This window comes from Schistocerca gregaria, chromosome 1 (genome assembly GCF_023897955.1).
Source record: "Schistocerca gregaria isolate iqSchGreg1 chromosome 1, iqSchGreg1.2, whole genome shotgun sequence".
NCBI lineage: Eukaryota > Metazoa > Arthropoda > Insecta > Orthoptera > Acrididae > Schistocerca > Schistocerca gregaria.
The window spans coordinates 1,173,143,046-1,173,159,488 of NC_064920.1; the positions used below are offsets into that span (position 1 = coordinate 1,173,143,046).

A 16,443-nucleotide genomic window follows, 5' to 3' on the forward strand; every position below is an offset into this window, starting at 1 on the left:
CCTCAGTTGCAAGTTCAGATAAATTAATAAGTTTGAAGTCACGGTATGAAGTCAGTTGTGTTTTCTTTCTGGGACATTAAAATTGTTATAGGCAGGCATGCCAGGTGCAGATATCTAAGAGATATGAATTACTCCATTTGGAGATTTTGTTGCAAATGAGTGTATAACTAATTTTCATGTGATGGGTTGGAGCAAGATGAAGTACTGATTCATTTGAAGAATTCTACTCCTCTGAGAGGAATTCCTTAATGCTATAAAAACACGTATTGCTGAGGAACTCCTTCAAATCCCCATATAATAGGGACTCTTGTCTGCAGTTTTTGTATTATTTTTTCCAGGTAATAACCATCAGCCCTCCTAGTATTGTACATGTGCACTTCTCTATTTAGGTGATTGTACTGCTTGTATTTTAGCATCAGCTGAACAGTTTTTTAAATATACAGTGATGGTAGCATTAGTAGTTTCTTAATTTTGAAATTTGCTTTGTAGGACTCATTGTTGCTGGTTACCAAGCCCCCACAGAACGTATCTCTGCCTACGTAGATCAACACCTTCAACCCATTACATGCAGTCTCCCATCCTTCATCAAAGACACCACCACTTTCTCGAACGCCTGGAATCCGTACCCAGTCTGTTACCCCCGGAAACCATCCTTGTAACCATTGATGCCACTTCCCTATACACGAATATCCCGCACGTCCAGGGCCTCGCTGCAATGGAGCACTTCCTTTCACGCCGATCACCTGACACCCTACCTAAAACCTCTTTCCTCGTCACCCAGCCAGCTTTATCCTGACCCACAACTTCTTCACTTTTGAAGGCCAGACATACCAACAATTAAAGGGAACAGCCATGGGTACCAGGATGGCCCCCTCGTATGCCAACCTATTTATGGGTCTCTTAGAAGAAGCCTTCTTAGATACCCAAGCCTGCCAACCCAAAGTTTGGTACAGATTTATTGATGACATCTTCATGATCTGGACTCACAGTGAAGAACAACTCCAGAATTTCCTCTCCAACATCAACTCCTTTGGTTCCATCAGATTCACCTGGTCCTACTCCAAATCCCATGCCACTTTCCTAGACGTTGACCTCCATCTGTCCAATGGCCAGCTGCACACATCCGTCCACATCAAACCCACCAACAAGCAACAGTACCTCCATTATGACAGCTGCCACCCATTCCATATCAAACGGTCCCTTCCCTACAGCCTAAGCCTTCGTGGCAAACGAATCTGCTCCAGTCCTGAATCCCTCGACCATTACACCAACAACCTGAAAACAGCTTTCGCATCCCGCAACTACCCTCCCAACCTGGTACAGAAGCAGATAACCAGAGCCACTTCCTCATCCCCTCAAACCCAGAACCTCTCACAGAAGAACCCCAAAAGTGCCCCACTTGTGACAGAATACTTCCCAGGACTGGATCAGACCTTGAATGTGCCTCTCCAGCAGGGATACGCCTTCCTAAAATCATGCCCCGAAATGAGATCCATCCTTCATGAAATCCTCCCCATTCCACCAAGAGTGCCTTTCCGGCGTCCACCTAACCTTCGTAACCTCTTGGTTCATCCCTATGAAATCCCCAAACCACCTTCCCTACCCTCTGGCTCCTACCCTTGCAACTGCCCCCGGTGTAAAACCTGTCCTATGCGCCCTCCCACCACCACCTACTCCAGTCCTGTAACCCGGAAGGTGTACACGATCAAAGGGAGAGCCACGTGTGAAAGCACCCACGTGATTTACCAACTGACCTGCCTGCACTGTGATGCTTTCTATGTGGGAATGACCAGCAACAAACTGTCCATTCGCATGAATGGACACAGGCAGACAGTGTTTGTTGGTAATGAGGATCACCCTGTGGCTAAACATGCCTTGATGCACGGCCAGCACATCTTGGCACAGTGTTACACCGTCCGAGTTATCTGGATACTTCCTACCAACACCAACCTATCCGAACTCCGGAGATGGGAACTCGCCCTTCAGTACATCCTCTCGTCTCGATATCCGCCAGGCCTCAACCTCTGCTAATTTCAAGTTGCCGCCGCTCATACCTCACCTGTCTTTCAACAACTTCTTTGCCTCTGTACTTCTGCCTCAACTGACATCTCTGCCCTTACTCTTTGCCTTTAAATATGTCTGCTTGTGTCTGTGTATGTGCGGATGGATCTACATCTACATCTACATCCATACTCCGCAAGCCACCTGACGGTGTGTGGCGGAGGGATGTGTGTGTGTGTGTGTGTGTGTGTGTGTGTGAGAGAGAGAGAGAGAGAGAGAGAGAGAGAGAGAGAGAGAGAGAGTACACCTGTCCTTTTTTTCCCCTAAGGGAAATCTTTTCGCTCCCGGGATTGGAATGACTCTTTACCCTCTCCCTTAAAACCCACATTCTTTCGTCTTTCCCTCTCCTTCCTGAAGAAGCAACCATCGGTTGCGAAAGCTAGTATTTCTGTGTGTGTGTTTGTGTGTTTTGTTCATGTGCCTGTCTGCCGGCGCTTTCCCGCTTGGTAAGTCTAGGAATCTTTGTTTTTAATATATTTTTCCCATGTGGAAGTTTCTTTCTATTTTATTTACAACATTATATATAAGCTTACACATGATCCTAACTGCCTTTTTTGAAGGATGAATACCCTATTTACATGCTTGGCAGCAGCACATCCCCACACTTCAATTCCATATGTGAGGTATGGATACACTAAAGCATAGTAGATTACACTCATTTGCTCATATTTAAGAAATTGTGACATTGTCCACATTGCATAAATTGATTTGCTTAGTTTTTGGTATAAGAAATCTATATGATGCTCCCAAGAGAGATGCTGGTCTAACATTACACTAAGGAAGGAAGTTTTATCTTTCAGTTTTGTTTCTGAACCATCATCAGACTCAACACTCCATTGCATGTCATCTTGTTTGTGGTGTATTGGAAATCCCATTAGATTTGTTTTATTGATATTTAAGCTTAAGTGATTGTTTTGGAAGTAATTCTTCAATTCAAACAATTTTGGGCCAAATCATTCTCGTTGGTTCCCCAGTTAACAATGGTTGTGTCATCTGCATAGTTAAGTATCTTGTTCTTGTGTTCTGTGGGCAGCTCATTAACATATAGTATGAACAATAAAGGACCCAAAACTGACACTTGGGGAACCCCATACTTTACTACAACTGGTCTGAAGCTGTACTTCTTAATAACGTTGCCCACTTCGTGTGTGACTTGCGTGACCTGATATCTGTCTTGTTGGTATGACTGTATGAGACATTTGGCTTTTCCTCTGATACCATAAGTTTCCAGTTTCTCCAGTAGCAGCTCATGAGATACTGTTTCGAATGCATGTGATAGATCTAGGAACAAACATGTCACCCTTTCTTTTTCATCTAATTTCATAAGTATTGTTTGTACTACATCACATATGGCAGATGATGTTGAATAGCCTTTCCTAAAACCATGATGGGTTTCTCATAACACTTTTTCTTTGACAAGAAAGTTTTCTTACCGTATTGAAATAATCTTTTCTAATTCTTTGCTATGGACTGGAATTAAGCTAATGGGTCGGTAGTTTTTGACTTTGTCGATACTACCTTTTTTGTGCAATGGCTTGACTATTGTATATTTTAATTCAATTTGAAACACACCTTTATTCAAACTGTCATTGAAGAGGTGGAACAGAGCAGGTATGAGTGAATGTTTGCGTTGTTTTAATATAATAGAGGAGATTCCATCCCATCCCATAGAGAATTTGTATTGCATTTTATTTATAATTCCCTCTACTTCAGTCGTATCTATTTCATACATAGACACTGATTTTTGTACCTGGTAAGGAGTTCTGTAGTCATCAGTGTCAGAGGTCACACACATGTTACCTGAATTTATAAAGTGAGTAATACAAACATTACTGATCATATATGGGTGTGAAGTATTTACATTATCATTCGTTAGTTGGATATTGGTGATACTAGGCTTTGATTTTCTGCTGATTCTCTTATTTACACAGTTCAATACTAATTTGCTTATGTTATTTGAGGTAGCAATGTTTTGCTGTATAATTTCCTTTGTGTATACATTCAGTGCTTGTTTCTAGGCTTTTCGACGTCTTTGGTAGTTGTCTTTAGTTGATGTGTACTGGAACTCTTTACATATTTTCCAAGTAATAAACATTTTCTCCTTCAGCTGTTTTACTTCTGAATGAAGTCTTATATGGTTTTGAATACATTTCTTTTTGAAAGTAACTGGACATGTTACATTGAAATGGGCAAAGTTAGTGTTATAAAAATTATTCCATTTGTCTGCAACATTTTCTGCACAATATATATCATTCCATATCTCAGACTGCAGTGCAGACTCCAACTTCTGTAAACATTTTTCATTTGTACATCTTATTTCCATCATCTCATATGTACTTTGTGAATCGTAATGTGACTGGTTTGAAGAACATTCCGGACAGTTGAAGTGAATGATTTAGCCACCCAATCGCCTGACATAAGACCCATCGAACATTTATGGGGCATAATTGAGAGGCAATTTCTTGCTCAGTACTCTGGCAGTACTTTCACAGCTATGGATGGATATACAGGCAGTGTGGCTCAGTATTTCTGGAGGTGACTTCCAATGACTTGTTGATCCATGCTATGTTGAATTGCTGCACTACAATGGGCAAAAGCATGTCCAACATGCCAATAGGAGGGATCCCATGATTTATCACCTCAGTGTATATTCTTCCAGGCCAGGCAACAACACTAAACATGAGCAAGACTAACGCATTTTGGTGGCTGTTCTGTCTGCCACAGAGAATTGCAACTTTAATCATTTACATACCCAATGATAGTGTGTCCACATACAAAGCTACACTGACACCCAAACATGTCTTCTGAGTTCTTCATTTTTTTGTCAGACGTTGTATTTGTGTAAGAAGCAACTACTAGGTTTGAGCAATGTATTTTATTTAGATGCAGGTCATATCAGTCTTCTCTAGCATAATATACAATATAATTGTGACAGTATTAACTAAATTTGTACATGATTGTCTTTTGCAGGCTGAAACTATTCTTGGAGCAGTTTGGTATTCCTACTTGTGTTTTAAATTCAGAACTTCCAGCAAATGTTAGATGTCATTCTGTCAATCAGTATAATAATGGGGTTTATGATGTAATTATAGCATCTGATGAAAAAGCTCTGGAAGAACCTCATGAACTGAAAGAACCAAAGAAGAAAAGGTAATTTGTAGTGCCTCTACTTTCTTCTGGAAATAAATAAATTCAATCTTCATTTTTCTTGAGGAGAATTGTTGCTAACAGGAAAATCTTAGTATAGTATACCTTCTGTTGATCACCAATTAATTATAGTAAGATACTGACTTTCCTAAACAATGTTCCAAGATTCAAAATGTGAGACAGATTTGTCAAGTCTAGCATATTATGTTCATTAAGCTGTGTTGAACTGTGATGTGATGATTTCAGATTTATTTTCTCTGCTTGTAACATGTAATTTTGCATGCATGGGGAATGTCAACAAAGTACTGTTATACCATTATTTTTACACACAAATAATTTTTTCAGTATTGTAGAATTATTTAATTCATATTGTATGACAATAATTCACTCCATAGTGAACAGTTGGTGTTAGATGCAGTTAAATACTACGCTTATAGCTAGGAAAGGATTTTTGCTTACAGCAATGCTCATGTTAGCTGCTGCTTTTAAAAGTAGCTCCAGAGGTAGGAAGATAGTGGAACAGCAGGAGAAGATTGCTGCCCTTCGGGTGGAACTAGATAAAGCGAAACTAGATCTGGAAAGGTTAAGGGGGAGAAGGGAAAAGAGGAGTGGGAAGTTACATCAGGTTATAGAAGAAATAGGAATAGGATGTTTTCAGACAGTGTGGTTGTGAATGTGGAAAACAGGTTTGATCTGTTGTCAGTTGGAAACTGATGAGCCACAAATAGATGTAGGAGTAGAGAGAACACAACAAGCTTTCAAAAAGTGTGTAAATAATAAGAAGTCAGAAAAAGCTGCGAAGAAGAAGAAAGTTTTTTTGTTATGTAGTTCACATGGAAGAGGTGTAGGCCAACTGTTGCTGGATGAACTAGGGTCAGATTACCAGGTCACAATCTTTTTTAAACCTAGTGCAAGTCTGGATCAGGTGATAGAGGAGGTAGGTTCACTTTGTAAAGACTCTCAAAAGAAGACACTGTGGTAATAGTGGGTGGGGTGGGCAACAGCATAGATAGGAACCGAAAACTAGAGATACTCAAAAATTGGCAGGCAAACTAGGTTCATCCAGTTGTAATTCAGCCAGTGCACAAAATCAGCTATCACTATTGCATCAGAATATCTGAGGACTAAGGGGTAAGCTCAATGAGTTGCTTATTTGTGTTGAAGAATTAGAGTTGAGCAAACTAGTTGATATAATCTGCTTCTCTGAACATCATGTGACCACTGGTATAGATATGTTAAATGTTACAGGATTCAAGTTAGCTTCTTATTTCTGTAGAGGAAATATGGAGAAAGGAGGAGTTGCCATATTTGATAGAAACTGTTTTGATTTCAAGATTGTGAGTTTTGCTCAGAGCAGCACTTAGAAGCTTGTGCAACAGAAGTAGTACTTCATAAAAAGCCCTTTATAATAGTAGGTACATACAGATATCCTTCAGGGAAGTTTAGCCTCTTCATAAAAAATCTGGAAGCTCTGCTGTCCCACCTCATAGGAAAAAAACAAGGAAATAATGGTTACTGGAGATTTTAATGTGGATTTATTGAAAAGCTCTGTCAGTGAACAATTATTGCAGTAAATAACACTATCATTCAATTTAGTTCCTACTGTGAACTTTGCTACTAGGATATGTAAATGCTCTGAGACTGCTACTGATAATGTCTTTGTAGACAAATCTAGGGAAAAAGTTCATATCACAAAACCAATAGTAAATGGGCTATCTGATCATGACATGCAGCATGTTTGGTTAAATGATGAAACTTGTCAGGATAAAAAATCTATTAAATCTGAGTACTGGAGGGTAATAAATAAGTAAAAAATTGAGAAATTCAGGAAATTGCTCAAAGGCATGGACTGGATAGTTGTTTATATCTGACTCAGATGTAAAATACAAAGCATTCATTAATAAAGTTGCCTCCACTTTTGAGAATTGTTTTCCCCTAAAGGTAACTCAACTCACCCACAAGTCAAAAAATAAACTGTGGATTACACAACGAATAAAGATATCATGTGGGGCAAAACGGGGACTCTACTTGCTATCTAGGAACAGCTCTGAGGTTAGAATTGTAATGCTGCAAAATAGTGTAGCAAGTAATCCAAAAATGGAAGCAGCTTTATAATGAGAAAAAGATAATTACATGAGGTAACAAAATAAAAACTGTATGGGATATTGTGAAGACCGAGACAGGTGGAGCCAAAAAGGAAGAGGAACAGATAGCTCTAAAAATAAATGAAACTTTGGTAACAAGTGGAGTTAGTGTTGCAAACCTCTTAAACAAGTAATTCATTTCTGTTACTGACAGTTTGGGGTTATCAGGTTCAGTGAACAGTGCAATGGGGTATTTGAGACCAGTCTTTAAAAATAACTCCAGTAAAATGGAAATGACACTCATATATCCCAAAGAAGTAGCATCCATCATAAAATCCTTAAAATCTTAAGTATTCCAGTGGATATGATAACATATCAACAAAGTTAATCAAAGAGTGCTCATGCGAGTTTAAGTTCTATCTTAAGTGATTTGTGTAATCAATCTCTTATCAGCGAAACATTTCCAAACTGGCTAAAATATACTGTAACTAAGCCTCTTTACAAGAAGGGGGATAAAGAGATACCATCAAACTATCGACCAATTTCACTTTTGATGGCTTTCTCAAAAATATTTGAAAAGGTTGTGTTCAAGCATCTCCTTAAGCATCCGACTGCAAATGATATATTGTCCAAGTCACAGTTTGGATTTCTGAAGGGTTCTGATTTAGAGAAAGCTATTTACACTTGCAGTGAGAATGTACTTAATTCATTAGATAATAAATTACAGGCTACTGGCATTTTCTGTGACCTGTCAAAAGGCTTTGACTGTGTGAACCACAGCATTTTCCTAAGTAAATTAGAGTATTGTGGTGTCACCAGCAATGCTGCAAAATGGTTTGAGTCTTATCTATCTAACAGGAAACAAATGGTGTCGTTGCGAAATACCTGTGCAGTAAGCAGCCAGTCTTCATCTGACTGGGTATTAATTACATATGGTCTTCCTCAAGGTTTCATTTTGAGTCCATTGCTTTTTCTTATTTATATTAATGACTTGTCATCTGCCAGATGCTAAGTTTGTTTTGTTTGCAGATGATACAAAAATTACAATAAGTAACAAGTCAAGTACAGATTTAGAAATAGCTGCTAATCAAATTTTCACTGGCATTAATAAGTGGTTTGAAGCTAATTCTTTGCCATTAAACTTTGAGAAGACCCACTATATGCAGTTCAGAACCTGTATTTTCCTTCCAACATGAGTATAACGTATGAAGACATGTAGATTGAAGAGGTTGACAGTGTTAAATTTCTGGGATTACAACTCGATAATAAATTCAGTTGGGAATGACATACCACAGAATTGTTTAAGTGCCTAAACAAGTCTGTATTTGTAAATAGTCTTCATGGGTTTGCCACCACAAACCTGTGAAGACTATTTACAACACATCCGCCAGGAAAGCTTGAAGAGTCACATGTCCGTATTCGCTGTGAGAATGATGTCAGATGTAGGAGATATAAATATAAAAATAAACTTGCATACGTTGCTTACTTTCATTCTATTATGTCACATGGGATCATATACTGGGACAACTCATCAAACCGAGCAAAGTTTTTTGGATGCAAAACATGTGATAAGAATCATTTGTGGTGTAAATTCAAGAACATCTTATAGAAACCTGTTCAAGGAACATTGTATTCTAACCGCTGCTTCTCAGTATATTTATTCCTTAATGAAATTTGTTGCAAATAATACCTCTCGATTTCCAACCAACAGCTCAGTACACAGTATCAATACTAGGAATAAGAAGCATCTACATAAAGGCCTAAAATCACCTTGGTCCAAAAAGGGGTCCAATATTCAGGAACACACATTTTTAATAAATTGCCAGCAACCATTAAAAACTTGGTTTCAGATAAAGTACAGTTTAAACAGAGTTTGAAAGACTTTTTGATAGGCAACTCCGTCTACTCCATAGATGAATATCTTAACAGAGACTGTTAAGTCAGCTTAAGTAAAAATATCTCTTAGATTTCAGTTTTGACAACACTTGGTAACAACAGTCAAGATTAGGTATTTTGCTTGTGATAAATTTATTAATAGTGGATAACAATGTCTCATTTTGACAGTGCGTTAATTCTGTAAATATTAGCTATCCCAGTTTACTGCAAAGTATTAACTTGTTTTTGACTATCTCCTGACAGATGATCTGGGAAGTACATATATATACCCAAATGTTTTATGTTTTTATGTTATACTTTCTGACATGTTCCACACCCACGAGAATCATCTCATTTTTTGGGTCTATGAAACAAAAACTTAATCTAATCTGGTCTTTATGATCATTTGATGGCACCTGATGGTGACATTGTAGGGAAGCAGCCTAATCACGCTGTATAAAATTCACAGCAGTTTTTCCATTGTGTGCCAGCCAGCTCTGACATCATAAATGTTGCGCAATACTTTAAAAATCAAGTAAATAACCTGAAACGTTTCTAGCATGTCAGGATTAATACTAAATCAATATGTGTTGAATATCAGTTCAATAACTTTAACCACTTTCGAAATTTGGACTTTTTCTGTAAAAATAGTTGGTGCAACAGAAAAGAGCTAGAAACTTAAAAATTTATATTTAGATTCCATTTGCATAATAATTTAGTAGAAACAGAATTCTGGATCTCAAAAATTAAAATTTTAGTTGAAATTCATGATTTCCTGGTTGTTGTCTCAAAAATTAAGGAAGCAAGACAGATTAAATAGGTGAATAAATAAGGCTAGGATGTTTAAATTTAAGTAAAGGGGAGATACACTATATTCATAAGGATGTGAGAAGTTTCAACTGAATGACTATAAAACTATAGTGATAGCGTATCTCCAAAGGGCAAGTTCAGAGCTCGTCTACTGCATGTAGTGTAATTAAATTAATTTTCTCACCTAAAATATTGGACTGAGCCAAGTCAGACTTTTATTATGATTGCTTACCTGTGTGCTGAATGCACATTTAAATTGAGAGCTTCATCGGCCATCAGCAAAGAAAGCAATGATTTATTTGATAACGTAAAGTGGTGCATTACTAGCCCAGCAGCTAGTCGGGACAGCGGATTTAATCAGGCGTTCCCTTAGCCGTCCGCACCGCGGCTTTATATATAAGAACGCTGCACGAGAAAAGAAGGCCCCAGTTCTCTCCAGACAGTGATCAGCGCACCACCTGTGCTGGGAGTCACGTTGCATTGGTATCATTGCTATAAACAGCCTCGGATGCCGTAATAAGTTACTCGGGATATGCGTAGCCATGAAATCATTTTCGAGTGAAGTGTTAATTCCGGGATGACTTTAATGATCTATTTTCAGTTTGCGCGTGTCGTATTTTCACGTGCTGCCGCGGGACAGACATTCTAGCATTATTTAGCGTGGCGTTTGATGAACATTATCATCAAATTATAGCGAGCATTCACTTAAACATTTAATTGGAACAGTTATAGTTGCGTCAGTGCATCAGACTCTGAACTGCTCTGGTAGTTGGATTGTGTGGTTTCTTTTTGGTCTGTGACTTTCAGAATATAGTGAACATTTTTGAAAGAATCGTTTTTGATTATGAATCCCAGACAATCTCCTAATTCCTCAGAGCTATAAACTGTAGCTATAAGTGTATTTCTCAGTTGAAGTGGGCACTAGGAATTCTAATTACAGGCTTCACGTTTTGCTAATCATTTTCTGGTTGTCAATATTGTAGTTAGAGAGGCAGTGTTGAGAACGGCAAACAACAGCATTAAATAAATTATAGGAACATTTCATTAACAATTATTTCCACCTGCCGCCCCACATATGGTGCATCGTTGGGAAAGATATTTCTACATTACATCCATCATTTATTAATATACAAATATTTCCATACGCCACCCCACAACATGTGAAGCTGAAAGCCCAACTCTTTGCCCAACACCACCACATGTGGTACTGCCATACCTAGTGACCCAGCAAATGCTTATAATCTGCAAGTACTTTAGGACTGACATTTGGGCAGGAGCATGTAGACGAAGTAGAGTTCATATGTCGGGTACAGAACATTCATGTACTCTTACATTTGATTCAAATTGCTCAAATTCGCAAACTATTCAACATACAGACAAAATGGTGTCATTGTGCATCACATTTTGATTTTAGATCTATTTACAGCAAGAAAGTTTTAATGTCATATATGGAAAGTTTACAAAAATTCATTACATGATGGCATTAATGAATTTTTGTGATGCTAAAACAGTTTCACTGAATTTAGTTGAACACATTGTTGTTGTGGTATTCAGTCTGAAGGCTACTTTGGTGCAATTCTCCATATTGCTCTGTTCTGCACATTATGTGAAGAAAATCATGAGAATATGTCATATTTTAATCTGCTCCGAACCAGAACATGTGTCAAAGCTCAGGGCTCACCAACATAGTTTCATTACGAGATTCTGATTGTTAGGTTTATAGTTAAACTGTTATTACATTTTTCTATGTTTCTATGTATCTCTAACATAACAGAAAAATTTACACCCATTTGTGTTGGTGAGAAAACTAATATAGATTTGGAAGAAATAAGAAAAGCAATACAAAATTTACTATCTCAGAACTGCAGTAGTTATATAGCAAACAGTAAGATAGATCTCTCTTCATTTGGACTCAGATGCTGACAACAGTCAAAACTTATGAAAATATTAGTTTAAGCAATGGGAGTCTGCCTGCAGCTGCCAGAGACAGGGGTGATCTGTGTGTGAGTTGCATTTGTGTGTGTGTGTGTGTGTGTGTGTGTGTTTTTTTTTTTTTTTTTTTTATGCCTATCTGTGACTCAGCATCTCTGCTGAATGTAGCAACTATCCTACGTTGCTGAAAATATTAGTTTGCTCTGCTTAAACAACACACTCCAAACATTCAGCTAGACCTACATCTACAACTACGAAGATACTCCAGAAGCCACCTTGCGGTACATGGTGGAATGTACCCTATACCACTACTAGCCATTTCCTTCCCCATTCCACCCACAGATAGAATGAGGGGAAAACAACTGTCCGTATGCCTCCACATGAGCTCTAATGTGTTGTATCTTCATGGTCCTTAGGCGTAATGTATGTTGGCGGCAGTAGAATCGTTTGGCAACCAATTGCTGGTTCTCTAAATGTTCTCAATAGTGTTTCTTGAAAAGAACATTGGCTTCCCTCTAGGGATTCCCATTTGAGTTCCTTGACCTCAGGGATTCCCATTTCAGTTCCTGAAGCATCTCCATAACACTTACTTGTTATTCAAACCTGTTGTTGTTGTTGTGGTCTTCAGTCCTGAGACTGGTTTGATGCAGCTCTCCATGCTACTCTATCCTGTGCAAGCTTCATCATCTCCCATTACCTACGGGTAACAAATCTAGCAGCCTGCCCCTGAATTGCTGCTATACCTTCCTTGAATTTGACCTGGTATGGATTCCAAACTCTCAAGCAATATTCAAGAATAGGTCACATCAGTGTCCTGTATGCAGTCTACTTACTTTACAGGTGAACCACTCTTTTCTAAAATTCTTAATAAACCGAAGTTGACCATTTGCCTTCCCTACTGCAGTTCTCTCATGCTTGTTCCATTTCATATTACTTTGCAAAGTTACACCTAGGTATTTAAACAACTTGACTGTGTCAAGCACGATTCTAGTAAAACTGTATTCGAACATTACAGGTTATTTCTTCCTACTCATCTGCAATAAATTATATTTTTCCACCTTTTGAGTCAGCTGCCATTCATCACATCTACGGGAAATTTTGTGCAAGTCATCTTGTATCTTCCTATAGTCACTCACCTTTGACACTTTACTGTACACCACAGGATCATCAGCAAACAACTGCAGATTGCTGCCAACCCTGTCAGCCAAATCATTTATGTGTAGAGAGAACATCATCAGCCCTATCACACCTCGTTGTGGCATTTCTGACGTTAGCCTTGTCTCTGATGAACATTCACTGTAGAGGACAACTTAATGGGTTCTATTACTTAAGAAGTCTTCAAGCCACTCACATATCTGTGAACTTATTCCATATGCTTGTACCTTCATTAAAAGCCTGCAATGGGGCACTGCATCAAATGCTTTCCAGGACTCTAGAAATATGGAATCTGCCTGTGGCCTTTTACCCATTGTCCGCAGTATATCATGTGAGAATAGGGCAAACTGAGTTTTGCACGAGTGATGCTTTCTAAAACCATGCTGATTTGTGGATGTAAGCTTCTCAGTCCCTAGAAAGTTTATTATATTTGAAAAGAGAACATTTACAAGAATTCTGCAGCAGACAGAAGTTACAGATATTGGTCTGTAATTTGGTGGGTCCATTCTGTTACCTTTCTTACATACTATACTCACCTGTGCTTTTTTCTTGTCCCTTGGGACTTTGTGCTGGGTGAGAGATTCATGGTAAATGCAGGCTAGGTAAGGGGCCAATGCCTTAGAGTACTCTTTGTGAAATCGAATTGGGATTCCATCCAGACCTGCTGGTTTATTTGCTTTCAAATCTTTCAGTTGTTTGTCTGCGCCATGCGTGCTTATTACTATGTTGTCCATATAGGAGTCTGTGTGATATTCAAATAATGGTACATTTGCTTGATTCTCCTGTGTGAATGATTTCTTGAATATAAAGTTCAAAACTTCGGCTTTCATTTTGCTGCCACACCCGACTGGTCAACAAGGGACTAAATGGAAGCCATAGACCTACTTAGCAATATTATGTAAAACCAGAACTTCCTCACGTTCTCTGCCAGATCTTTTGCAAAGGTGTGACAGTGTTAGTTGTCATATGCTTTGTGCGTAGATCTACTGTGGTGGGTCTTCTCTATCCTTTATCCACTTACTACGCACATAAATCTTAGACCACAATTTCCAATCTGCTTAAACTTTGCCCATAATTCCACTATATTTATCTTACTGGAACTAAGTGATGTCAGTTCACTGTCTAAGTGGGTTGCTAACAACTGCTTATCTGCTCTGTCTAGCAGAAACCTTCTTGACTTTTGTAAATGTAGTAGGTATAATGGTATGATGATTGTCCCCATTTCTATGTTGACATTCTCGATAAGGTCTGGCCTATTTGTAGCTGCAAGGTCCAAGATATTATCATTGTGTATAGGCAGTTGAGCTAGCTGCTCAAGACAGTTTTCAGAAAATTTTCTCTAAAGCATATCGTGTGACTGTCTGTCTGTGTCCTCACAATGAATTCATAAACATCTCAGTCTATAATTGGTAGGTTAAATTTTCTCTGAATGACTCTAGAACTGTCACAGTAGAATCTGGTGGCTGCTAAAAAATCCAACAATTAACTTGGTTTCACCTATATGCAGCCAGATAACTTCACTGTCACACTCAACTTCAACATCAATAGAGGCATTATTTTGTCAATAGCAATGAATCCATCCTGTTCCAGCCAGTTCTTGTTCCAGAGAATTATTTGATTGTGAGAGACTTCTTGGAGAGCAGTAAATTCAGGAACTTTATTACAAAGATTTTGACAGCTTACTGATAAAATTATGACAGTTGAAGTGTGTATATTCCAAAAGCCATTTGGCTTTCCATGGTGCATAAAAACTGTCGAATGTTCATCCAAGTGCCTCAAACTACTGCCTAGCTTAAAAAACCCTCATGTGCACTCAACATGTACTCTGCTATCCGGAATAGCTGCTTCCTTTGTGTAGTGCACCCCCCGAACTGTCAAGGGCATCTTTTATGTGTTGATAATGGAAAAGACCTAATTACATTATTTTTGTCACAGTCGCAAATGATAAATTGAAACTTGTATTTGTGTTATTTAACAACACAATCTCTTAATCTACAAACTTTATTAAATTGCCTAATTTTGTTATGTTTTTTCCTTGAAGCACTGCTTATGATTCATGGCTTTCTTCCACTCTTCAGAGATAACTTTCTTAAAAGCTGCATTGCTGAGTGTCTCACCTGCAGACAAGTAATTATTTTATTATTACTGGTAACTGAACTTTAAGTATGGGCCTATATCAGTTCTGTTGGGATGAAATGACAGTGACAAAGTGGCATCTTAATTACCATAACCACATGTGATTTTGCCACCTTGTCGATTTCATATCTGATGAATCACGGTTTATTGTGTGATAAGCTTCAAATTTTTGAGATTATCACATATTTCAACAATGTGACTCTGAAACCAGTCAGTCATTTCCTCCTTTTGCTATCCAGTAGTAGGTGTCTTATCAACAGAAGTGACCTTATAAATAGAGACAGATGTTTTGCTTGAAATCTACTTTGGACTTGTTGTCTCTCTCGCTCACTGGTCAAACAACAGAGGGACAGAGTTAAAGCTGCTTACTCATGTTAACTGATTCTTCTCTGGAAATTGGAGGAATAGACAATGTGGGAAGTAATGACAAACTGAGAGGATTGTGTGAAGTTTAGAAGAGGGGAAGTTTTAAGCTGTGTTCGGTGATTTAACATTAAATCAGGCCTTTGGACTAGAAGTATGTTGATTTCCAAGGCTTCCAACAGGTTGAGTTTTAGGCCTTTATTTGCTAAGAGGAGGACATGGGACTGTGGGTAGTAGTTGTGGCTCTCACTAAGTACATGTTCAGCAAGTGTGGAATCATAATTCTGTGACCTTCAGCTGTATTAATGTTCAGCTAGCCTAGTTGCTATGTCTCTGCCTGGTTGGCCAATATAGAACTTGGCTTTTGTGTGCTTGACATGGTAGGAAATCCTCTAGTCATAAGACTTCAGTGTTTTTGCTACACTCTGATATCTTCCTAAGTATGGTGTTGTACACCGCTTCCTGCTGACAGTGGAAGGGGCAGCAAGGGAGCATGGATAAGGGGTATAATTTTCATTTTTTGGTTCTGTGGCAAGATGTGGTCATTCAGGACAGGGTTGTAGTCATTGGTTGAGTCAATGAATTTTATTGAACTTTTTGTTCGATGTGAAATTTTTGTTCCTTGTTGGGTGGAAGCTGCATGTTCGTGTCTTACTGGGTGTTGTGATCAATTGCAGCTTTTCTATAAATTTTCAAACAATGTGTCTGTGTTATGATGTCAATAATGAGATGTAGGAAGTTTACAGATTTGTAGCCGGTGTTCATTGTGAACTGAATATTTTTATGTTGACTGTTTAAGTTATGTGAAAATGTGTTAAGCTTGGTTGTAGTGCCTCTCCACATACAAAGTACATCTTCTACATATCTCAGTCAGTATTTA

At 38.4% G+C, this 16,443-nt stretch overlaps 1 protein-coding gene across 2 annotated transcripts in view; it reads left to right on the forward strand.

The window, feature by feature from the left end:
* Positions 1 to 16,443, forward strand: part of LOC126284353 (probable ATP-dependent RNA helicase DDX56) — a 103,789-nt gene that overhangs the window by 32,388 nt on the left and 54,958 nt on the right. For both annotated transcript variants that reach the window (XM_049983230.1, XM_049983222.1), the window contains exon 6: positions 5,032 to 5,211. In XM_049983230.1, coding sequence (XP_049839187.1) covers positions 5,032 to 5,211 — 180 coding nt within the window. The remainder of the gene's footprint in view (positions 1 to 5,031; positions 5,212 to 16,443) is intronic.